This window comes from Planococcus citri, chromosome 1 (assembly GCF_950023065.1).
Source record: "Planococcus citri chromosome 1, ihPlaCitr1.1, whole genome shotgun sequence".
Classification (NCBI taxonomy): Eukaryota; Metazoa; Arthropoda; class Insecta; order Hemiptera; family Pseudococcidae; genus Planococcus; species Planococcus citri.
Genome location: NC_088677.1, coordinates 39,610,296 through 39,634,165, shown reverse-complemented (window position 1 = coordinate 39,634,165; position 23,870 = coordinate 39,610,296). Strand labels below are relative to the sequence as shown.

Below are 23,870 nucleotides of genomic sequence, written 5' to 3'. Positions count from 1 at the left end.
AATCTCATCTCGCCGAACGAGCAATTCCAATTTGAATTATTTTGTGAATTGTGAAAGAATTATGCGGAATTAAAAATAAAAATCTTGAAATTATTGAATAAAGATGAGCATACAAATGTTGAATATGACAAGTACAATGTCTGCCAAATTTGTCTATTGTTACGGTAAGTACAGCATATTTAATGTTCATGATTGTTTTGATGAACTCTAGAAACACCGCATGAACCGCAAAATAAACTGTTTCATCATTTTCGTAAATTTAACAAACGGCTGAAACATCCTTCAACTTGCTTCGTATGTAATGTAGATCTTTACCGGTGTCTGAATGAAAGGTTATTTTGATATGTTGCAGGTCTGAAACCGGTAATTCAACGATCAATCACTCGTCAGTTGCACCTACTGAATGTATGTATTAATTCTCAGAGTAAAAGTTGATCTTTGTTTCAATGTGTCATCTTTATTTATTCGTCCCTTTTGTGCAGAAACAAAATGGATTAGACTTGAATGCAATTAGGCCAATTTTATCCTTTAAACGGGGCTATGCTAAGGAAGTATATGCGAGAGATAAACCTCATATTAATATCGGTACAATCGGGCACGTAGATCATGGTAAAACCACTCTGACAGCGGCGATCACTAAAGGTATGAGTTTTCACTTTTCAATGTAGTGATTAATGAATTTTGATTGTACTTTTGCTTAACATTAATGACATTTGCGCAGTTCTTTCAAAGAAAAAATTAGCCGTCGCTAAAGACTATGAAGATATTGATAAAGCTCCTGAAGAGCAAGCTCGTGGTATCACTATAAATGCTGCCCATGTTGAATATGCTACAAAGAATCGTCATTATGGACATACTGATTGCCCTGGACATGCGGATTATATCAAGGTATGTATTTTAGAGCTGGAAAAAATGTGTAATCCTTTAAATTTATACATGTACAGTACAAATTCCGCTTGCGTTTTTGCTATAACATTGACTTTAATTTTAGAACATGATTACCGGAACCGCCCAAATGGACGGTGCCATTTTGGTGGTCGCTGCCACTGACGGATGTATGCCGCAAACTCGCGAACACGTCTTATTAGCCAAGCAGATTGGTGTTTCTCACTTAGTTGTTTTCATAAATAAAGTAATTCAGAACATATTTTGCATAACTGCTGTGTTGCCATTTCATGTGATACAATAATATTTCTTTTCTTATAGGTGGACGCTGCAGATGATGAAATGTTAGAATTGGTAGAGATGGAAGTCCGAGAATTACTTACTGAATTGGGTTATGATGGTAATGCAACACCTATTGTGAAAGGATCAGCCTTAAAAGCAGTTGAAAACGAAAATCCTGAAATAGGTATTGCAGCGCCGTTCGTTTATCTTGGCTATGCAAACATATTGTATTTAGGAAGATATGTTTTATTATCAATTTGCGTACTTATTCTGTCGTTTAGGCGAAGAGGCTATCTTGAAATTATTGGAAGAAGTCGATAATCACATCCCAGAACCTATTCGAGATTTAGACAAACCATTCTATTTCCCTATTGAACATATATACACAATTCAAGGTCAAAACGAAATTAATAATGTTAAGTATATTTCCTCAAAGATTTATGATTAATGATGAATTTTTCAAAAACAGGTCGTGGTACTGTTTGCACTGGTAGAATCGAAAGAGGTAAAGTTAAGAAAGGAGACAACGTTGAAGTAGTGGGCTACAACAAATCGTTCAAAACTGTAGTCGCAGGTTCGTGAAACGGCTCTAAATCATGTTTGAAAGTACGCTGATGAGAATGAGAATTATAAAAACATCTTCCATTCACAGGCGCTGAAATGTTTCATAAAACATTAACTGAAGGTCAGGCAGGAGATCAAGCAGGTTTACTTTTAAGGGGTTTGAAAAAAGATGACGTAAGACGAGGAATGGTAGTTATCGCGCCAGGATCTTGCAAGCAACACGATCATTTTGAAGCGCAAATATATATTCTAACGAAAGAAGAAAGCGGCGCAGGAGTTCCGATTGTACAATACACGCCTACCCATATATATTCAAAAACCTGGGATGTTCCCGTTTCTTTGAGAATTCCTGACAGACAAGAAAGAGAAATGATAATGCCCGGTGAAGACGGAAAGTACGTATTGATACCACTCACGATCCTTTAATAATCACATATACGTACTTCGATTTAAGAAAATGATACATATGATTTTACGGTATTTTTTCCAGGATAGTGGTTAAATTATTCAGACCAATGGTATTAGAAAAGGGGCAACGTTTCACATTCCGAAACCCAGGTGCTACATTTGCTACCGGAATAGTCACCAATATTTTAACTAATCTATCTGAAGAAGAGAGAGTTGCCATGGCCGACGGTAAAAAGGCCATGTTGAAATTTGAAACCAAATTAGAAGAAAAATTGCAGAAAGATAAAGCAGCTGCAGGGAAAACTGGTTGAGGTTCATCCTGAAGTTGTGAACTAAAAATGTAATTTTCTTGAAACCTAACGTGAAGTTCGGTGTACTACCTTTTAGTAATTGTCGTATCAGCTTTGTCAAGTAAACGTACTTTTTAATCATTTCAAATGTATTTTTCGCCAGTTTGTTGAATTGTACTGCAAAAGAAAATACACGTTCTCATTTTTTTTTCGATGTTTCTTTTTTCAAAAGAAAAAAAGAAGAAATCTGGAAACCTTCGATAAATTGTCTCCTGATAATTACTAATTTAGATTGCTTCATGAGTGAATAATTACGTACGTATTCGTACAATCTCTATCATAATTTGCCGCTTACATTCAGTATTTCACCATATTTGTTCATAATTTTGATGAAAATTAAGTCTAAAGAACTTGAGATGATCTAGCGATCTTCACCGATGTTAGCCTAAAATTCAAATATGTACTATTTTTCGTTTTTAATAATCGACTGAACAAGTATGTATTAGCGTAATACTAGTCACTTGAATAATGAAAACTAATGCAGCCAATGCTGTTATTTCAACCTCTTGAATCTACTTTCAAGTGAAAAAATCACCAGTTACATAAAAAACTGAATATATTTCAATATTAAACCATTAAAGAGTTCAAAGGTATGTTTTACGACCTCGAAGCATACTATTAAATAACATAATGAAAATACTTAGTTCAAAACACCGAAAGTACTCAAGTCTCAAATCTCACATTAAATTCAACTGCAATAAATGAATTTACATAAGTAACTGTAATAAAAATACGCTATCACTAATTTTGAAGACGAAGAATATGTATATTTCATATTTATTAAATAGTAATACAAAGTATAACAGACAAAAGTAATATATACAGAGAAGTTACGTGAATATCCGAATAAACGATTTTAAGATCTCGAAACATTTTTGAAGGACAACACATCGTAGTGAACAAAACAGGCAAGTTTCAAATGTCGTTCTGAAATACGGAATTCTTTGAAAATCACCTTCATTACAAAATATAATTGGTACCTTTTTCGCCAAAAAATTCAGGAATGTATTTAGAACGGATTTTATTCGTTTTATAAGTTTTATCTCGTTCAACTTGATAGAACAGAGTGAATACAGATAGTACATAAATTATGAAAAGCCTTATTCGAAACAGTTATAAAATAGAATACACAAATCATTAGCGGGAATTCCCTTCATAAGTAAAATAAAAAAAGCTTATTTAAAAAATTAAAACAAAATTGTTTATTAACCCGACGAAAAAGCATTTCATCACAAATCCTCGTCGTCTTCGGGCAAAGCTGTATCTTGCGCTTCCTGAAAAAAAATATATATATATATAAACAATGAAAATTGAATACATTACAATGAACACGCAAAAGTAGGAGGATTTTACTTTTAAATCTTTTTCAATCTGTGTCTGCCAGGTAGGGTCCATAGTGATTTCCGGAGGGACTAAGGCTGGCATGGCGACGAATTCCAAATTCGGATCGCCTATTAATTTCCGCGCTAACCACAAAAACGGTTTTTCAAAGTTGTAATTCGACTTGGCACTGATATCGTAATACTGAAATCAAATCATTAAAAAAGAAATTAATTCAATACTCAAAACACTTATCTACCGCATCAAATCAAACTTCTCACTTGTAAATTCTTTTTCCTATGAAATACAATTGTTTTAGCTTTCACTTTGCGATCTTTGATGTCAACTTTGTTGCCACACAATACAATCGGAATATTTTCGCAGACACGAACAAGATCTCGATGCCAGTTAGGAACATTTTTGTAAGTTACTCGACTGGTCACATCGAACATTATGATAGCACATTGACCCTATAAAGGCGGATCAGTTGAACCAATATTAGCATGAGCATATAATTTAATGTAACATCGCGCCGAATAGGCTATGAATATTGTCATAGCATAGGCAAAAAATGGGTTGATTGCACCACACACCGTAACAAACGAATAATGATGGAATGAAACGCTACTCACTTGAATATAATATCCATCTCGAAGTCCTCCGAATTTTTCTTGTCCAGCAGTATCCCAAACATTGAAACGGATCGCTCCACGATTTGTATGAAATACTAACGGATGCACTTCTACACCTAAAGTGGCCACATATCGTTTCTCGAATTCACCCGTTAAATGTCTTTTGACGAAAGTTGTTTTGCCGGTACCTCCGTCGCCGACCAAGACGCATTTAAAAGTTGGCATATCGTCACCCATCCTTAATCTTGGTGGTAATTCAATCAAGTTCTGCAATCAAACGAAGTAATAATTACTATACATTTACATACACATACGTTAATCGCCTAATCGTTAGCAGTTCAATGTTCGTAAACACAGGTTATTTTCGAATGGGGTATAGTTTCTCAATTTCAAATCGGTGGTGGTCCTGAACAAAACTTAGTTTTCAACAGTGAATTTTTAATGTAGCATCTATATCGATGAACTATTATATCATTGTAGTATTCCCGCCATGAAGACAATATGTTGTAACAGAAAACCGAGCAACATTAGAATACCCTTCGATAGTGAATTATCATGATTTCTGGATATCTTATCTAGCACTAAATAGCAACTTGTCTGTCGAATCTTACCTGATAATCAATTAAATACACTAATTTCACTGTTTCACTTCAGAATTTAGAACCGGGTAACTCAAATTCTACAATATACAAGGATATTCCGAGTGTGTCCGTTTCCAAAAATTACCCATTGAAATTCAAGCGATATTTTTTCTCATCGTTGAAGTGAGGAGCATCGTTCGTTAAGATATCGATATTTCAGAATGCCTCGATTCATAAAGAATTTCATTTTTCATTTTCATCATAGGTTTGTTCGTTTTTATTACTCGGTCTAACCGGGTCTACACTTTCCTTACTCTCCTTACTCCGCTCTCCACTTTTTACCCCTGATTTAACCAAAGACCTATAACAGGTCTCTGGATTTAACCTTACCCGGGTAAGAAACCTGGTTAAAAACGAACAAACCTCATTTGTGACTGTTATTTGGATAGGAATGCTTCGGGTGAAGAAGGGCATAAGTGAGATTTATAGGTTTTCTGATAGAGAATTTCATGCTGATTCGAATGGTGTATTCATTTTTGCAATAGCAGCAAAAATTGATGGAGCTCTGATCAAAAGAAGTTGAAAAAATGTGATGTCATAATTTTTTTTGAAGTGGAGAAAAGGCAGTTCAAAGTTTACCTTCTATCTTTCCTAGTGAAGATACCTGAAAAAAATAGAATTGATAAATTGATGTCACATTGTAGCAAATTTAATGCTGAATTCAATGGTATGCTTGAAATTTCCTCAACTATGAAAATAAATTTTCTATGCCTCTTAGAAAGCAGAAAAAAATGGTTCAAGTTGAGAATAAGATGATGTAAAAATAAAATGAAAAAAAAAATTTTAAAATGTAAGAATCAACATTAAAATTGAATTATTCATAGACAACATGAAAGTAAAACCAGAAGACCCGCATTTTGTGCTTATGTTCTCAGTTGAAACTTGAAAGATCAAAAAGTAGGTAGTTTTGTTAGTGTAGGGGCCACTTGTACAATTCTGAAGTTAACTGCAGTTCATGTGAACTCCGTTCATCTTTGATCCTAGTTCAACTCACCGTTGTGTTGTACCATTCTTCCGTTTGGTGATCTACGTTTAGGTACGCATGACTGCGTGATGGAATACGTGACTAGTGTTTCCGTGAGCTATTTCTGTGGTTTTGATGATTGTATTCGAGTTGCAACTTGAATTCGTAAAGTAAACAGTCGATGGTTGCCGGTTGCAGCATATTTTATTATTTTTAATTGAAACCTTGGCGTTTTATTAATTTTCGTCGTGTTAAAAACTGTGAATTTTTTTGAAAAATGGAGAATATTAAAGGGAAAATGAAAAGAGCTACAAATTTCTCAACTGCAGAGGAGAACACCTTGATTCGAGTACTGAAAAGGTACAAACCGATTATTGAAAATAAAAGTACCGGATCAAATAATAATAAGTAAGTACAGTACAGTTTCATTTTCATCATCATGTTCTCATCTTTTATACATTTGATTTGGGTAGTTAATTATTTGAATCATGTTTTCAAAACAGTTTAAAAAAAGCAACCTGGAAGAAAATTGAGGCTGAATTCAATCAGCTGGCGTTGGGAGAATTTCGCGATGTTTCCACTTTGAAAAACAAGTACGAAAACATTAAAAAACGAGCAAAACAGAAATATGCGGAGGAAAAACGTCACGTAGCTGGAACCGGAGGAGGACCGCCGTTGGCTGTAAAATTCACAGAAACTGAGCACGACATAGCCGAAATGTTAGGTCCCAGAATGACTGGAGAGGATTCACATTTTGATTGTGATAATGGTATGTAATTTAAAATCAACACACCTACCTTGTGATATTCAATTCAATGATGTGATGTTTGCTTAAATGAAGAAAGATGTACATTTTTCATTTCATTTATGTTTTCTAGAACAAACGTCAGCGTTTCATCCTGTAATTTTAGACTCGTATATTCAAGAAACGGAAATTGATTATAACAACAATCATGCTAACGGATATGCTGAGCAAGTAATTGATGACGTTGAGGAAGTAGAAGTACATACTCAGAATACAGATAACGTAGGTTCGTATGCAATTTATCTATAGTTCAACCTACTCCTTCAGCTGCAAGAATTGGTTACCTGTAATATTCTGATTTTCTGTCTACATTATCATTTTTAATCATTTTATCAAATTACAGGCACAGGATCCGATGATGCCGAATTCGAAGCTATTAGGGCTCGGCAATTACTCTTAAGAAATGAACAACTGAGGTCCAAAAATGTAACAGCACCGAATACAGCAAATACATCCGATGATCCCGATTTTGAAGCTATTAGGGCTCGGAAATTAATCATAAGAAGTGAACCACTGAGGTCCAAAAATATAACAGCACCGAATGCAGCAAATACAGTACAGAATTCTCAAAACTCAAGTGCTCTGCCAAAAACATCGAATAAGGATACTGATATCTCTCAATCGGAATGTAAGTACTAATTTTGAATACATATTTTGTTTGATGATTCATTTCAATACTACACTTAAAAAATTCGTTTCCTTTTACAAATTATTACCTTTTAAAATAATGTGAATCGTAATTGTTATTGTTAGATGAAGAATGGAATAGAAAACGTCAAGCAAACAAAAACAAGCAAAAAGAATCAAATGCAGGTACTCAAGAAAACTCATCAAAACGTAAGTAGATAATTATTACAGGAATTGATTCAAAAATTTATGTATGTACTTAGTCATTTGTCACTAATGCTGAGTGTATCCTACTGTGTTGCAGAATCGGAATTCACAAAACGCCGCCGTATATACGAAGACCAGCTCTCTAAATGGGCCGGGGAAAAACGGACGTTGATTGAACTGCAGAAGAAGTCGTTCCAAGAGAAACATTGTTTAGAATTACAACAGAAAAAAGATAAACATGAACGTATACTTTCCAAAGAGGAAGAGGAGATTGAGCTCAGGATCAGGTTGATGCTCGATGAGCATCACCTGAAAATGAAAATACTGCAAAAGCAGCTGGATAAAGAGTCTGTATAATTTTAATGAAATTTTTTGATTTTAGGGAATGTCCGAATGTTCATTGTTTTTTTTTTTAATCGATCTGTTTTTACTGCAGTGGCAGTTGGCAGCGAATGTTAATTATTCTCATTATGAATGGATGTGTTTTTACTGTTCTGGCAGCAAGTGTTAATTATTTTTATTTTTAATCAATGTATTTTTACTGCTGTGGCAGGTGGCAGCGAATGTTAATTATTTTCATCGTGAATGGATGTGTTTTTACTGTTCTGGCAGTAAGTGTTAATTATTTTTATTTTTAATCAATGTGTTTTTACTGCTGTGGAAGGTGGAAGCAATTCTTAATTACTTTTATTATGAATCGATGTGTTTTTACTGCTGTGGCAGCAAGTGTGTTTTTATTTTTAATTGATGTCTCCTTGCTGTGGCAACAAGAGTGTTAATTATTTTTATTTTCAATTGATGTGATTTCACTGCTGCGGCAGCACGATTGTGTTCGTTGTTTCATTTTTAATTATTAATTTGAGTCATTTGAGAAGTATTGGTCTCATTTTTTTTCTAGAAATAAATGCGTTTTTTGTTCATATTTCTCAAGTTGGTCAAGTTTTTCTATTACTAACGTAGATGGGTGAAATTATTTTGAAAAATTAGAACACTCTGAAACAGTTCATTCTATAAGAAGATGGTTTGCAATGCCGGAAAAGAGATTAAAAAACAAATAAAAAAAGAACTTTGATTCAAGTTTTGCAACATGATTTTTCATTTTTCTCTTCCTTTTATCAACATACAACTGAAAATCTTATTATTATTTATTACTAATATTTCATGGGGAAATGCATTGAATAGAACTTGTAGAACTTCGTTTTTTTTATTGAATTCGTATTACATACTCCGTTTCAAAATTATTTCATAAACAATAAAGAATTTTATTTTTAATTATAGTGCATCGAAGTAATTGATTAAGGTATCTCTTTGGATCTGATTTACATTAATTGGTGGCACAGCAAATTCTTCGGCATCAAACTCCGTTAAATCCACCAACCTTTCAATCCCACGCTCCACTGCAGGCATTGCATCACCGAAAAATCTTGCAATGTTATGCAATACAGCAGTAGCTGTAACCACCATTTCAACAGAGGTCACTTCTAAATTGATACCCACCGCTAAAATCGGAAAACGTCGTTTCCATACCCCAAAAGTGCGTTCTATGGGGTTTCTGGTTCGAATTTGTGCGAAATTGAATTTTTTTTCAGCGGCAGTGATGGGATTTCGAAGTGGAGTAATGAGGTAATTCCGAACACCATATCCTCCATCACCCACCAACAAGTCATTTCCGAATTCTCCATCTTCAAATTTATACTTTATAGATGAATTATTAAATATTGTAGAATCATGTGAACTACCAGGCCATCGACAGACAACGTTTAGAAATCGCAGGTTAGAATCGCATACAGCTTGAACGTTATATGAAAAGAAACGTTTTCTGTTGCGAAAAATTTCAGCATCCTGGCCACCAGGAGATAGTATTTTTACGTGAGTGCAGTCGACTGCGCCAATACACCGAGGGAACTGTGCAATATTGAAAAATCCTTGCCGTATTTCACTTAGTTCTTCTTCAGAGGTTGGGTACTCGATAAATTCTGGTCTCAGACGCGCCAAATAGTAGGAGACGAGTCGGATAACGCGGCTGGCAGTAGACTCGTGTACGCCAACAAAATCTGCAGCTACTTTTATCATTGAGCCTGTAGCGTAATATCGTAGCGTTAACAGTACTTTTTCGCGTGCAGTGAGTGCATTATTTCTGAAAAATGCATCATAATTATTATTAAAGTACCCCACTTATGAGAAGTAAGTGAAGGTAGCCGTTTGTGAGCAAGTTTTTCTTTGGGTACGGTGGATGTGCCATTTTTGAGTGCTAGCATGGGCATATCAGTAATCATCAAAGTAAACATCCTGAGCATCGTGAATAGTGAACTAAACACATGCATGTTTCTGTGTAAAAGTATTATAAAGTGCCAAAAGTAATGATCATTTCTCCGCTGCTGTAACCTTTTTTGCATTTTATTGTTCTTAATTTTAATTCTTCAACGCAAATAATCATATCAGGCCATGAATTGTGATTACATTAGAAGGCTGCAAACCCAATTGAAAAGTTGATCGCCAAAGTTATGCGTAGATGCTGCAGCTGTACTGATAATTTCTAGTAAGTATCATTTTTATAATTAGTAATTATTCACTAATCACTTCAAATAAACAGATATTCCGAAAGATTATTTCTATTACACTGTGTCAGGTGAGCAAACTGGAATACGGAAGCCAAAGTTGAGTTTCATCTGTTCTTTGAGAATCAAAATATATTTTAAACGTGCAACATGTCACATTTGATTGATATTGCATAGCAGTATTACTCGTACAAACATCAGAAAGATCTGTCTGAAGAAACTGCAAACTGGAATCATGTGTTTTGCTGTGAAGAGTACAATGCCGGAGCTTTCAGAGCTCAAATAATATGCATAATATTGAACTATTGAAAGTGATCGTACAAATTACTGAAATTGCCCAGCGGAGATGATGAAAAATTTAATAAACATTGGAAGTGATGAAGTGAATTTTGTGTGTCATTTTTTAATGAAAAATAATCGGAACTGCGGTGTTCTGTTGATGGAGTACCTTTTATAATAGGGAGTAGAGGAATCCTGGCACTGCGTAATGGAAATAATTATTATTGCTTGCTGGATGAATGGCGAATCAGGTTTCCGGCATGGCTCAAAGTACACAAAAAAATCCTCATATAAGGTTACATTTGAATGGTATATTTGTTGTATGTAATTTACCTGGTAGTTCGTGAACTGATTTTAGATTTTAGTTTTTCAACTAAATACATAACGGTTGATTTCGAGAGACGAAATCGATCTAAAAATTCTTGTTCATTCCATTCTACAAAATGATCTATTCGATGTCTAAATTTTTTTTTTCGGCGCGGAAACGCAATCTTGTAAACCAACTCTTGAAAATCTTCGTCTGATGTAAGATTTTCATCATCATCTGAGTACATCGACATTAGAGATTTTTTATTTATTACTTAAAACTCAAAAATTAATAATCAATAATCGCCATGCACGTTGATAACAGCGTATGTTTACGAAGTTTATCAGTGTTGGGTTCTGAAGTTCAGTTAACTGTAGTTTAACCGGCCGAAATTGGCGAGTTAAATTTAACTACAGTTCAAGAGTTGAACGAGATTGGTACAACACACTTTTCCTACTGAACTTGGTTCAACTCTTGACTGTAGTTTAACTGTTTGTGGTACAAGTGGCCCTAGGTAGCTATGAGCAACTCACGAGTCACGACAATCAATCAAAAAAACTTTTTCACGACTCATGTTCTATTATTTTTTTTTTTATCAAAACTATTTAAATTGTGACGTTTTCTTCATTTTTTGATTTTATTATACGTTATTTTTCTTATTTTAAGAGCATTGTTGTAAGGTTGGAAGCGATTCATAAAAATCATGACAAATCATCGAAAAATTCCGACAGTCGTCACACTGTGAAAAAAATACTCATGGGCACTTGCTCATGCTTAAAATAAATTTCACGGAGGTCAGCTACAAGAAAATAAAACAAAAAAAATTTGGATTTTTTCTGGCCCTTTTTGGTTTTTTGGCTGTACTGAAAATTTACGTTCTTCACCCGAAGCATCCTTTTCCAAATAACAGTCACATTTCATCAGACACTTTTTATTTTTTTTTTTCATCAAAACAGAAATTACAAATCAATTACCTGAATTACCTGTAAAATATTATATTTTACCGTAATGTATTCTTTTCAACGTCAATCAACAAAAAGTGTTGGATTTTGAATTTTTTCAATTTTTTGAAAAAAATTTCAAAATCCAACTCCCAATACTCCATCTCCATTTCTCCAATCCAAGTAATCCAACTTTACTCAGCCGACAGCCGACACTGCCGACTGCCGAAGTGCCGACAGCTATTTTCAACTCTGAACTTTTTAAGAGCACAAATTTAATTTTCCTGATACTTCTTCTCAGTTCAGTTCTCATTTCTCAATAAAATTTAAAAATTCAATGTTTCCGTCTTTCTGCTTTCATAGTACTTCCCATCCCATCCCATCCCATCCCATATTGAGGAGACACGAATATTTTCAAATAATATAATAATTCATAAATTCAATGAAACGTCTCGTCTACTCGTACTCGTCGAGTTACTCGAGTCCGTCGCATCTCCATTCGACGATGACTGACAACTTACAAGGAACTATATTAAATACGAGGACTATTTTAGATCACGATCATGATGACTGATGAAGTGATGAGTTTTTAAAACGAAGCAAAAGTTTCATTAGTTAGATGGAGAATACGTCAGATGAATAAGAAATATTATATAATTCAGAATAATATTTATATAGTATTCATATTTTCCTCAAAAATCAAAAACAAAACAACACTAAGAGCACGACCAATCATTTTTCTGATCTACACGATCGTTCATTATTATTATTATTCATTTCATTCACTCGAGATGTTCATTCAGAAAACTGAAAAGAAAAGAACAGGGGAAGACGGAAGCTGAATCAGAATCAAAAAACGACGTGGTCAACATTCCAATCGGACCACGTGATCTTTCAGTTTTGCTGCATTACTCATATCAGTTGATTTTGGTTTGGTCAACGTCGTCGCGTAATGATAAAATATGAAGTGTAAACACTTGAAATGAACTTGGCTTGGGGCTGCAATTTTAGTTTTACTCTCGTCAATCTCGTCCAGTCATTAGTTAAGTTGAATACTATCGAGAAATACGTTAATTATGATCAAATTTGATTTATAATTGATAACTTTTTTGCAACGTTTCTAAAGGTAGATATGTGATAGTGGTAAAATACTCGGAAAAAGTTTTTTGCTACATTTGATGGGCGTTATGTACACGCTCTTCACTCTTCTGTCCAAGATTGGGAAACAAATCTGCTCAAGCGCAAATCTGTACGTTCATACTTTTACAGGGTTTGTTCGGTATTGATTTTGTGAGAATTTTGTCCCAAGAAGTACCAAATTTTAATGTGTACGCTGTGATCCGATGTTGTTTGTCGTGTTTCGCGTGTGAAATGAAGTGTGTTTGATTTTTTCGCTATCGCTGTAATATTTGCGGTGTTTTCAAAATGACAAAAGACAGGTTACCAGCATTGAAAGCGGTAATTATTCTTTGAATGATTTTACTACCTTATAACACACTGGTAAACGATCACTCTGCGATGCAAACGATACTGCTGATATCTTGATGTATGTCATTGAATGGAAGCTTCGGTTGTAAAAACAAGCACACCTTAGTTCAAACTCGTATTTCAATGTATTATTGCTCAGAAAATGACAATTTGCTGCATAATCTTTTCTGCATCTGATCCCAATTATTCGTTGAATAGTAATTCTATGTGTTCGTTCAATCTCACGATCTGTTCTATGCTTCTAGTTGCTTGGATTTCAGGAAAAACAACGAATCTATTGCATCAACTTTCAAAGTATTTCTATGAATCGCTCGATTGTATGATATGAATCGGATATATCCATCAACTTGATCCATATTCGTTCTCATAAAATATTTTTCAAATTGACCTGTGTACTCGTGGTATAATATTGGTGTAGATCTGCCCACGTTGATGAATCCATTTTCATCTCCAGAATGGCATACCGACCGCGAAAAAATGATTCATTATTTAATACAGCAGACTAGATAATCCTACGATTACTCATTGATCACTTACAACTGAGCACAACATAATATTTAGAATTAGTAAGCCGAAAAAAATGAAGAGTACTCAAGTTTATCTTATCTAGCTGTAGTTAATTTATTGAGCATTGCTATTTTTTAAATATTATCTTTCTTCAAAGAGTTAGTGGTATGGTTGCTTCGCAGAGTGTCGTGAAAATGTCCGCACGTTATCGACCAATTCATTTTTTTCGAACGGTGATTCTGTTTATTCCCATTTACTTGCAAAATCGTGTCTGGTTATAAACGTTTAAATCCACAATCATGGGAGATTACCGATTCCTTCGCTACTGTGTTTTTTTTCTGGATAGAATTCATTACCAAATTTTGAAGGCGATTCCGTTATTAAAACAGAAATTTTTGGACATCTGCTTTTCAACTCGAATTACCATAATAGTTTCTGTTTTACTTGTGTATCAGTTAAGAGATTAGTGTACCTGGTGTTTTTTTCTCTCTACAAAAATCTCGAAAGAAAAAACAAGATCATAAGAAAAATGGTAATATTTAATAACAATTGAGAGACTTTTATCAGTCGAAAAATATACTTAATTATACATTCCCATATTCGTGTAATTGCTTACGTATCTCTCAACCTTTTTGTTATAATTACCGCTATTTTAAATGATTTTGTATTTTAGTAAAATTATCGAATTATCAAAATTATTTGGGTATGCAATGTTATCTAATCACTAAACTATCTTTTTATTTTATACATATTTTTTTGTTAATTTTCGTGCATCGTTTATGCTATTAGTTGAATCTATAAAGCTCCATACTTTCTCTTGCGCTGAGCGCTGATATTCAACCTTCGAATATTATATTTTGAATTATTTTTTGACGTTATAATATTAATCCTCGAATACCCAGTCTAGTTTGAAGAGTTCCAAATAATCGTAGATCTTCTACTGTTTTTAAAGATAGCAACAATTATTCATTGGAAGCCAGAGCCACACGGTTCATAGCTTTGTTTCGATGTTACAATCAATTTTAATGTGGCATTGAACGGAAGTTGATAATCTGTTTTCGTTGTGTTAGTTTACATTAAGTGTTGAAATGTAAAATCATAGTACATATTTTGGATAAAAATCTCGAAAAAGAAGCTTTCAATACTTCAAAACATACGAGAATTTGAATGAATTACCTAGGTACTCGTAAATTATGAGGTGTAAATCTGTGCGAAGAATTCGGTATTTCTCCCCGCATTATGATCAAGAGTCAGTGGAAATTAAACGTTTATTGATCAATTTCAGAAAACGAATTGATTAAGCTAACTCAATAAATAAATAATAATATTTATACTTCTTTCAGGCTCAAAGTGACGATGACGAGATTCCAGAGGACGTCGCTGTCACGGTGGAGCCCCGAGATGGATTCATGGATGAGTTTTTTGCAGAGGTGAATACATTATGATTTTTTTAATATTTTTTTTAAACAAAATTTTTATATGCGTTGATTATTGCGTTTATTTCAATCTGTTTTAAATTCCATGAAACGAATATCCAATTAAAATGAAACATCTTTTATGTATAATGTCTAATACTTAATTAATCGTTACAGGTGGAAGAGATCAGAGAGATGATCGATAGAATACAGGCGAATGTGGAAGAAGTAAAGAAAAAGCACAGTGCAATTCTTTCTGCACCACAAACAGATGAAAGTAAGTACTTTTCATATTATATCGATCGATATATTATTGAAAGACATTTTGCATAAGCTTCAGTTATTCAGTTTTAAATCTTTTCCGTCATTGTATCACGATGATATTAACAATCATTCTGTTCATACAGTAAGTATGTATGAATGAGACAGAACATAATCAACCCTTCTTGGTGGTAATTGAAATCGTTATGAGGTGTTATTCAATGCAGAAAAAATAGCAGCTTATGCTTAAATTAGCTGTATTGATAACATGAAAAACGTGCTAGGAGAGCACATTATTTTCCTACAAAAATTTAGGAAATTATTTTTACTCATTTTCGAAGAGATTTTAAAAAAAAAATTGTATCTACTGTGTTAATTTATTGAATAGAATAATTAAGAGCTTCAAAATAACTCTGCACTTGGATGAAAAAGTAGAATTTTAGTAATGCAATGATGATTTTGATGTATAATTCGAAATTGTACCTATAATTATTTCGTTTTCGATAAACTCGATTTCAACGAATTTTAATAAGTACGTATTGGAAATGAGTTATTTTGTCATTTCTGTGTAGGTAGATACGTCTTCGAATTCATTCAAGTTTCATCATTTGTCATTTTTTTATCGGTCTTTTTTGGTCGTACTCCATAGTTTTTTCTTCTTCTCACGAGTAGGAAATAGTGGTGAATGTGAAACATTTATCGTATTTTTTACGATTGTCGTTAAAAGATGAGTTGCGGGTGTTGGGAAGTCATTTTCGTTTTTACGCTCATTTTAGAATTATTTTTTTTTCGACACAACCCAGTAAGAGCTGGGGAAACGTGAGTTACGGTGGCGATAATTTGTCACGATTGTATTTCATATATTTTTTGTCGTCGTTGACATTTTCAATTCAAATAAGTTCTTGGTGAATAATTTTCAAAGATTTGAAACTTTTCTGTTGAAGTTTCTACTTCTTAGTCGAAAATACAAAACATGATTTTTGGTAAATATGTTGAAAAGTAACGAGTAGAGTAGGGTAAATTTTTTTCTCTCACATTTCATTTTAAAAAGTATAGTTATTCACGTTTGAGAATGAACTAATGGCTTGTAATAAGTACATATGAATGGTTAAAGTGTTTACAGGCTGAGTTTTTTCTTTATTGATCGGCACGCTAGTGAAGCTTAGTTGTTTTGAAGTTACACTAATTTACACTTCGTATGCCCATTTATGAAGCATATTTGATGCGGAAATTCAAAAAAACAATTTTCGCTGGAATTATTTACGAAAAAAAAAGTTGTCAAATCGCATCTATTTGTTCCGAAATAAATTCGACTTCATTCAAATCACCCTATTTGTCTCAATTATGTCATAAATAGGTACTTAATAAATTTCACATCAAATGAATTTGAAATGTTTTGCCCAGCTTATATCAAAAGCTACATAAATTAGGTTGATGAATGTCACCATAATCGCCATAAATATTTTCCGGTGTTTTGACATCCGAAGTAACCCTTGAAAAAAAAAAGCTTGGTTTTCTAATCGAAAAACAACTAGAGAAAGATGAAGGATGAAGAGGAGTGAGAGAGCGTACGATAAGCAAAAGCGTAATGTTTTAGTTTTCAAGTTTATTACTGGTACTTGTTTCTTTCCCATGCAACTGTATCTAAAGTAAAACGGTATCATTAATCAAAAAAATTTCTCATTGTAGCAAGGGAGTTCAAAGTTCGTGATGTAAACTTTTTTGAAAAAAGTACGTGTTTTAAAAATGCTATTACAACTAAACGATATTTCGATACCATGGAGATAGATGATGCGATGTAAAGCTTTTAAATTACCTCTAAAAAAAAAAAATAATAAAGCTTTGTTTAAAAAGTTGAAAAAACATTGTGCAGACTACATTGATTAAATAACTATTTAATTTATCGCATAAAATTTATCGACGACGGTTATACTTTTGTCGTAGACGAGTTTTTATTCGGATGAGATTTTAGTCGATTGACGCATGCCTATAGTTGGATATTTTTCCGAAAAAGATTTCGAGCAAAAAAATTTGTTACCTCTTTTACATTTAATTATTACTGACACCGAATGCAAGAACGAAAAGAAATGAATCAAAGAATCTTTTTTTGAATCTTAGTTCTTATAACGTTTAAAATGGGGTGGTGGGAGAAGGAGGAGGAAAGGTGGAATTTGTTTCTGTTGACACTTGGCTGTACTCATCCCAATTTTTTAGTTCCAAAAATTGCTTGTGCGTTGCGAATAAAATATGTAAGTAAAGTGCCTCTAACTTGATCAATTGAGAATGATTTACCTATGGGGTTACTTTTCAGAAAATAGTAAAAAAAAAATCAGAAAATTGTGCAAACTTTGTAAAGCCAAAAAAATAAATGTTGAAATTTTCACTTCAAACTGTAAATCAGATGAATTTTTTTAAAACGATGAATTAAACGCGGATTTTTCCGAAGAAAATTTTACGAGATCAAAAATGGCGATTTTTTTGAGGTAACAAATGAGCAAAAAAAATCTCACTTTTTTTGCGTTGGTCTTCGTTAGATTTTTTTGTAAAATGTAAAAATTTTGACATATTGTGTTGATTATTAATTGTGGTATGATGTGAAAATAATGTTTTGATGAAGTAATTATTGTGCTTAGATGACAACTAAGGGTACCTAGACCTACCAAAGAAGACATTTCGAGAGATCTCCCCATTTCAGAATGAATTGAGTTCCCACCCGACGAATTTATCCCCAATATTAGGTGACATTTTATCAACCCACTTTTTTGCCCTTTGGAAAAATCGATGATTTCTTGGTTGAGTGTTCAAAAGCCTTGACATGTTAGTAGGATTTCTCACGACCGATTGGAGCCGTAAACCGAAGTTAATGATCATTTGAGTAAGGGTTCAAGACTCAGGAAAATGGAAGTGATCCATAGGTAATCAGGACTTTACCTTAGTTGAAAGCTATAACCATTTATTCGAATTCAACTCCATGAAAGCGGAAACATGTTCAATTGAGGTGCATGTACGAGTAACCAAAAGTCTTGAATTTTTGTCTGAAATTAAGAGAAGCAACAAGCGCGTTGAGAAATATTTTCTACCATGAAACATTTGGCATATAACGTTCTACTCAACTGGAAACCTACAGTGACTTAGCCATCGATTTCCCTCATTTTTTTACTCCTCAAATATGAGAATTTATAGGGTAGCTTACAAAAATTTCAGCTGTCCCATCAAAAATTTAAGGGTCGTACGTCGTATGGTGTTTGATTTTTCCAAAATGGACAGCTAAGATTTTTTCATGCGAGCTGCTCTATGGATTTACTTGTTTCAGTAAGAAAAGAAAGAGAACGAAATCGATGGGCAGAGTGATCCAGAGGATCAGTTGTCAATAAAACAAAATTATAAAGACTATGTGCTTTTTCCTTCAATGCACTGTGCTTGCAAAATAAACGAAAAAATTTAAATATCAAACATGCGGTATTCTGTTATGTATGTAGCTCAAAAGAAAACGATGAAATTCTCGTACGAAAAATTATCCGAAAATGGAAGAAGTCGATGAATTTTTCTACAATAAATGAACGAGAACGAGTGACTATAGACAGTGTTGACCTTTGATAATTGCTTTAATGCGAAGAATGAGTGTTACCTATCGATTAAGTCATATCCAGTAAGAAAAAAATCTTCGAAATGCCCCATCAAGGTGTAGGAATAAAAAAGACGTACTGTAATCGATTCGATACACTTTATATGTACGTTTTCCGACCGAAGTACGAAAAAAAAAAATACCCGACGAAAGACACCGACTTAATTAGCAAACAGACACTTTTTAAAAAGAGTTCAAGTCTGGTAAATAGAAACAAGAGTGTGGGTGAATCAATATTGTCTGAGCGAAATGAAAACGAAAAATATATCTACCCGTTCACTGATTTTCCCCCTTACGATTTCGCAATAAAATTGCAAAATAATCAAAATGAAAATCGATTTGAAAAAAATTTTTCACGACGTACCTATGTATAATACCGACAGGTCAAAATATTGTAATCATATCGACGGTCGTGTACACAGCGAGGGTGCGTGAGAGAAAAAGAAAGTGCTAAAATGTTAAAAGTTATCCTAAAATTGGGTCGATATATTCTGGGTAGTCCCATTTGTATTTTGCGACATAATTCTGTATTCCGCACTAATAGTCGAAAATAGCCGGTTCCTATGAAATTCACCCTCGAATACGTATCTGTAATACAGTATTTTTGGATGGTCGTGTCTGCTCGGTACTTTACTTACCATTGTAAAATGCGACGGGCAGACACGAGAAAGGCTGCGAACGCGCTTTAAATGGTGTGAATTGTGCGCGTGATATTACTAAACTCCACCGCTTTTGGCAATCGCCCCGGATTAAAAAAATTATTTAATACAGAATTCGATCGGCTACTTATCTTTCTTTTTCGCCTACTTTCATTATCGTTTTGAAAATACTCGCGTAACAACGAATTTGTTTCTTCAGCGCCGAAAAACACCGTGAAACGGATTATTTATGAAATATTTTTTGCACTTTTTTAAAATAAATTTACGTACGATAAGTTTAAATGCGACGTCGATTTTTATATGGAAGTATGAAAAGTTTTTACCGAAGTCTGCTAAAAGTTGTACCGCGAGAATGCCTTTTTTGGATGTGCAAGATTTTAGATAGTTTCAAAGTCATGGCCTGTTATGGCTTTTGATAAGATTTTAAAATCAGCATTGGGTAGTGCGGAGTGGATTTAATTTTATTCCATATCTTGCTCTTACAAAAAAAAAAAAAAAAAAACAGAAACAGACCGACTTTTTTGAGTAAGCCTTGAGTTTCGAAAAAAAATAAGAGAAGAAAGTAGTAGCAGCTAATTTCCTTCGTGGTTTGCGAAATAGACTTGTAAACTAGATTAGCCTACGTACTTCTTACTATTCCTGATGAAAACAAAATCGAAAATCAATTAATATAGTTTGAAAAATACATGTCAATAGTCAACATGGATGAAATTTATACTTATTAGTACAAATATGTAGGCAGTTAGGCACGTTACCTCAATGATTGAAATATTTTTAAAGCAGCATTCGGAAACGAGCTGTTGCGTGGTAAATTGTTTTGGGTATGAAAGTCAATGAATGGATTCGATGACATCATATCGTTATGCTCAACGATTTTTTTGTATCTAGAGCTTATCTTTACAATTTTTTGTCAAAATGGTAGAAAACGTGATAAATATATGGATTTTTTCATTTTTGAATTGTAAAACATTTACATTTGAATGAAATGAGGTCTTCTAAAATGAGTTAAACTGTTCAAGTTTTGACAACTTGTTGAAATTTCGTTTCGCAATTTAAAGGTTGAAACAGTATGTTAGCACTTCGCTTCTACCCAAAAACTTCCACCAAATTTTCAAAATCTCAATTCCAAAAATAAATTTATAAAGCTTTCAAAAATTGTTATTCAGGTTCGTGATTGCGTAGTTATGTTATGAGTACTGTAGTCCTTCAAATTAGAGTAATTTTCGTATTGGAATTTTCCGTGCATTTTTTTCCACATTTGATTGGGTTCAAACTTCAAATACGAATGTTTTAAATCGAAATTTGAAAAAGAACTGAAAAGTTGCAAAGAATGCTAAGCTTTTAATTAACATTTAAACTCAGCTTTCCCTCAATTAGGTACCGAATTTTATGAATTTTCTAAAATTTCAAATTAGTCTTCAATACTTAATCTACTTTTATGGGACTTTTGTAATTTGAACTCAAAACTCCTAAATATACTTGTATCTTTTTTTGCAAATATAAACTCCAGAACTAGTTTTTAATTTTTTTACATCAAGTAACACTTTTTTCCACGTTGACGTTATTTTCGAAACATAGGAAATTTTTTGAAAAAAACTTCCAAACAGAGTGTGTTTTTTGTGAGTTTTTTTTTTATTAATAGGCGATTTTTCATTCCTCATTTAAATTATTTTTCTAAATTGAAAAACTCATTTCAAGCTGTAGTGTTTCTTCATTTCCGAGGTTAATAACTAAACAATGAGCTAATCCCGATTATTTTTTCCGAATGTATAAATTCTATTTTTTTTACTTGCTTCTCTTTTAAGTATAAAATTAGATAGGCTGTTTAAAGTTGATTTGATAAATTACTCGTACTTCTGAAAATCAAAAGTGTAAACCCGAAGGCTTAACTAGTTCTAATTTTGATTTTTGGTTCAATTTTTCAGTTTTCGGATTTTCCTATAGGTATTTTTTTGACAAAGAATAGGTACAAATTTTTCAATTATTTTCAAAAATTATCCAAAGGAAAAATCATTACGCTTCTAAAATTCAATTTTGAATAAAATGACTTGTCATTACGGAAGGCAGGCAGTTCGCTATCCTGACTCTCTGAGTGGTTTGGTTTTGGTCTGATCTTACTTATATCATGAGTAAGTAAGTATGTAATCAAAGAAAAAATCATGAAAAACTATTGGCGAAGTAAACTTTAAAAAACGTCAAAATACGAGTATCTGTTTTATTGGATGCTGAAGTTTGTCGGATGAACAGGATGTTGTGGGGTGGACGTGAAAAATTTTGCCCAATGAATGCGCAACTGAAACTGAGTCTTACGTAAGTAAAAGATCAACGAAAGTAACGACGATAAGTCCAAAATATTTCAAAATTGAGGTATTGATATTCTTGGATTTTTTAGATTTGCTCGGTTTTTTGCGTGGATCCTTCATGTAGACTTGTTTGCTCAACTTTCAAGCCATGGGACAACAGCGGATTCGTTTGAAAAAAATTCCAAACCCAGCTTGCGATTTTCAATTTGTCACAGTTCGAAAACTACGACGAGTAAAGGGTTAGGATTTACGCTATAAGAACGTGCATAAGGATTGAGGATCTCGGGTGATATTTTGCCAAGATTTTTTTGACATGGTTGTTTGCTCTCGTGAGAACTACATGGGAAGCGCCACAGTTGGTTGGCAACATTCCTCTCTTCATAGCTTGGTACACCCTGAGGATTTAGCGTTCGGTTTTTGCTGAAAATCAATTTGTTTCGATCAGTTGTATTTGTTTTCCTAACACTGTTTTCTTAGTACCTTACTCAAAAATTGAATCGTGGGTTTTAGGCTGACGTCTTCATCAAGGAAATGCGACAATCGAATTAATTTTTTTTAATCCAAAAATAGCAATTTTTTTATGTTTAAAATTGATCGAAATATTTTGTTAAATGTCCGTTTATCGCACTTCCATCCGTTTAATAATGGCACGGAGAACAAGACTCGCAGCCCATGCAGGAAAATGTTCTATATCTAGTACTTATACATATACATAGGTAATAGGTATATGTAATCGTTCTAAAGTCTACAATTTCCATAGATTTACGCTCAAGGCCTCTCAAGTTTAACTCGTTTCTAGTCTCCGAATAGAAGCTTTGAAAATTTTAATTCGTTTTCATTGGAAGAGTATTTAAATGTATTCGATGTGTATTTGTATATAGCTGAATTGAAAAGTTAGTTTGTGGGTATAAAAACGAAAAACTTTTTAAAAACTATATTTATATTATCTCGCTTTTTCCTGATATGATAGTGTTGTGCTACGTTAAAAGTTGAAAGAGCTTTTAAATTTGAAAAGGGCGTTGTATAATTTTATTCGAGAGATATTCTCCGATAAGTAATCTATTTCAATTAGGTGGATATTTTTCGCGCTATGTATGGAATGAAATGATGAACGTCGAAATATCATTTTACTAAAGAAATTCCATTTGAATGACGATTGAGAATAATATGTACTTTTTGAAATTTTTTTATGCAAGTACGTTTTGTATCAGGCAGACCGGTCGGACTATCCGACAGAGTTGAAAAAAATTCACCGTGATAAATATTTACATGTAACAAACAAACAGAGTAGTCCGACTACTTAGTACTGCTCAAATTCTGTGGATAATTACCTTGCAATTTTGTACTTACCGCAATTGCGAACTAATAAGGTATCAAGCAACGAAATATGTTCGATGAAAAAATAATGCTGAATGTACCTACCTAGGTATCTCCCATTCGGGAAATGAACGTTCGGGAATTCAGATTCGGGATTTTGGGTGGTAACCAACACCTGTTATTCGCCAAATTTATGGAAGAAAAGTCCCTTTTTTCAATGAGTAAAAATTTGTTTTCCCATTCCCATATACATCCTACTAATATAGAAATTTGATATTTTCTATTGATTCAAAAATTATAAGAAGTTTCAATGACATATTGACATGTGTATAAGATTGTGTGGTAATGAGTGTTCTGATTCTGATTAAAATACAAGTAGGTAAGTTTGCATAGGAATTACAGTTGCCAACTTGACTATGATTCAAATTTTTTTATGTACTTGCATATTGTTCTCAAAGTCTCAGATGTCTGGTTATTTTTTTTACGTTCGTTGTAATCAAAAAACTGAATTGTTTGGTAATATTC

At 33.3% G+C, this 23,870-nt stretch overlaps 5 protein-coding genes across 10 annotated transcripts in view; 3 read left to right on the top strand and 2 right to left on the bottom strand.

Annotated features, from left to right (window-relative positions):
- On the top strand, positions 1-2,638 carry LOC135831881 (elongation factor Tu-like). The gene is made up of 10 exons (XM_065344714.1): positions 1-164; positions 353-405; positions 483-642; positions 722-888; positions 992-1,132; positions 1,207-1,351; positions 1,449-1,562; positions 1,637-1,741; positions 1,820-2,126; positions 2,222-2,638. Exons 1-10 carry the CDS (start codon positions 104-106, stop codon positions 2,448-2,450), a joined length of 1,482 nt encoding a protein of 493 aa, XP_065200786.1. The 5' UTR covers positions 1-103; the 3' UTR covers positions 2,451-2,638.
- Positions 2,639-3,027: 389 nt separating this feature from the next.
- Positions 3,028-5,212, bottom strand: Ran (RAN, member RAS oncogene family). Its single transcript, XM_065344711.1, has 5 exons — positions 5,053-5,212; positions 4,442-4,708; positions 4,091-4,279; positions 3,843-4,013; positions 3,028-3,763 (listed from the first exon to the last, which is right to left on the bottom strand). Exons 2-5 carry the CDS (start codon positions 4,676-4,678, stop codon positions 3,719-3,721), a joined length of 642 nt encoding a protein of 213 aa, XP_065200783.1. The 5' UTR covers positions 4,679-4,708; positions 5,053-5,212; the 3' UTR covers positions 3,028-3,718.
- Positions 5,213-5,986: 774 nt separating this feature from the next.
- On the top strand, positions 5,987-8,607 carry LOC135831873 (myb/SANT-like DNA-binding domain-containing protein 3). The gene is made up of 7 exons (XM_065344702.1): positions 5,987-6,454; positions 6,550-6,815; positions 6,925-7,077; positions 7,195-7,479; positions 7,605-7,688; positions 7,783-8,032; positions 8,122-8,607. The coding sequence occupies exons 1-7, from the start codon at positions 6,324-6,326 to the stop codon at positions 8,210-8,212; spliced, it is 1,260 nt and encodes a 419-aa protein (XP_065200774.1). The 5' UTR covers positions 5,987-6,323; the 3' UTR covers positions 8,213-8,607.
- On the bottom strand, positions 8,272-11,748 carry LOC135831874 (putative nuclease HARBI1). The gene is made up of 2 exons (XM_065344703.1): positions 10,856-11,748; positions 8,272-9,822 (listed from the first exon to the last, which is right to left on the bottom strand). The coding sequence occupies exons 1-2, from the start codon at positions 11,080-11,082 to the stop codon at positions 8,958-8,960; spliced, it is 1,092 nt and encodes a 363-aa protein (XP_065200775.1). The 5' UTR covers positions 11,083-11,748; the 3' UTR covers positions 8,272-8,957.
- An 862-nt stretch (positions 11,749-12,610) lies between these two features.
- Positions 12,611-23,870, top strand: part of Syx1A (Syntaxin 1A) — a 53,019-nt gene continuing 41,759 nt past the window's right edge. The window contains exons 1-3 of one of the 6 annotated variants that reach the window (XM_065344705.1): positions 12,611-13,228; positions 15,109-15,195; positions 15,358-15,457. In XM_065344705.1, the coding sequence (XP_065200777.1) occupies positions 13,196-13,228; positions 15,109-15,195; positions 15,358-15,457 (220 nt within the window). In that variant the 5' untranslated portion in view covers positions 12,611-13,195. Of the gene's footprint in view, positions 13,229-13,863; positions 13,999-15,108; positions 15,196-15,357; positions 15,458-23,870 lie in introns of those variants that run through there. The other 5 variants (XM_065344709.1, XM_065344708.1, XM_065344704.1 and 2 more) reach the window with 5 other exon arrangements.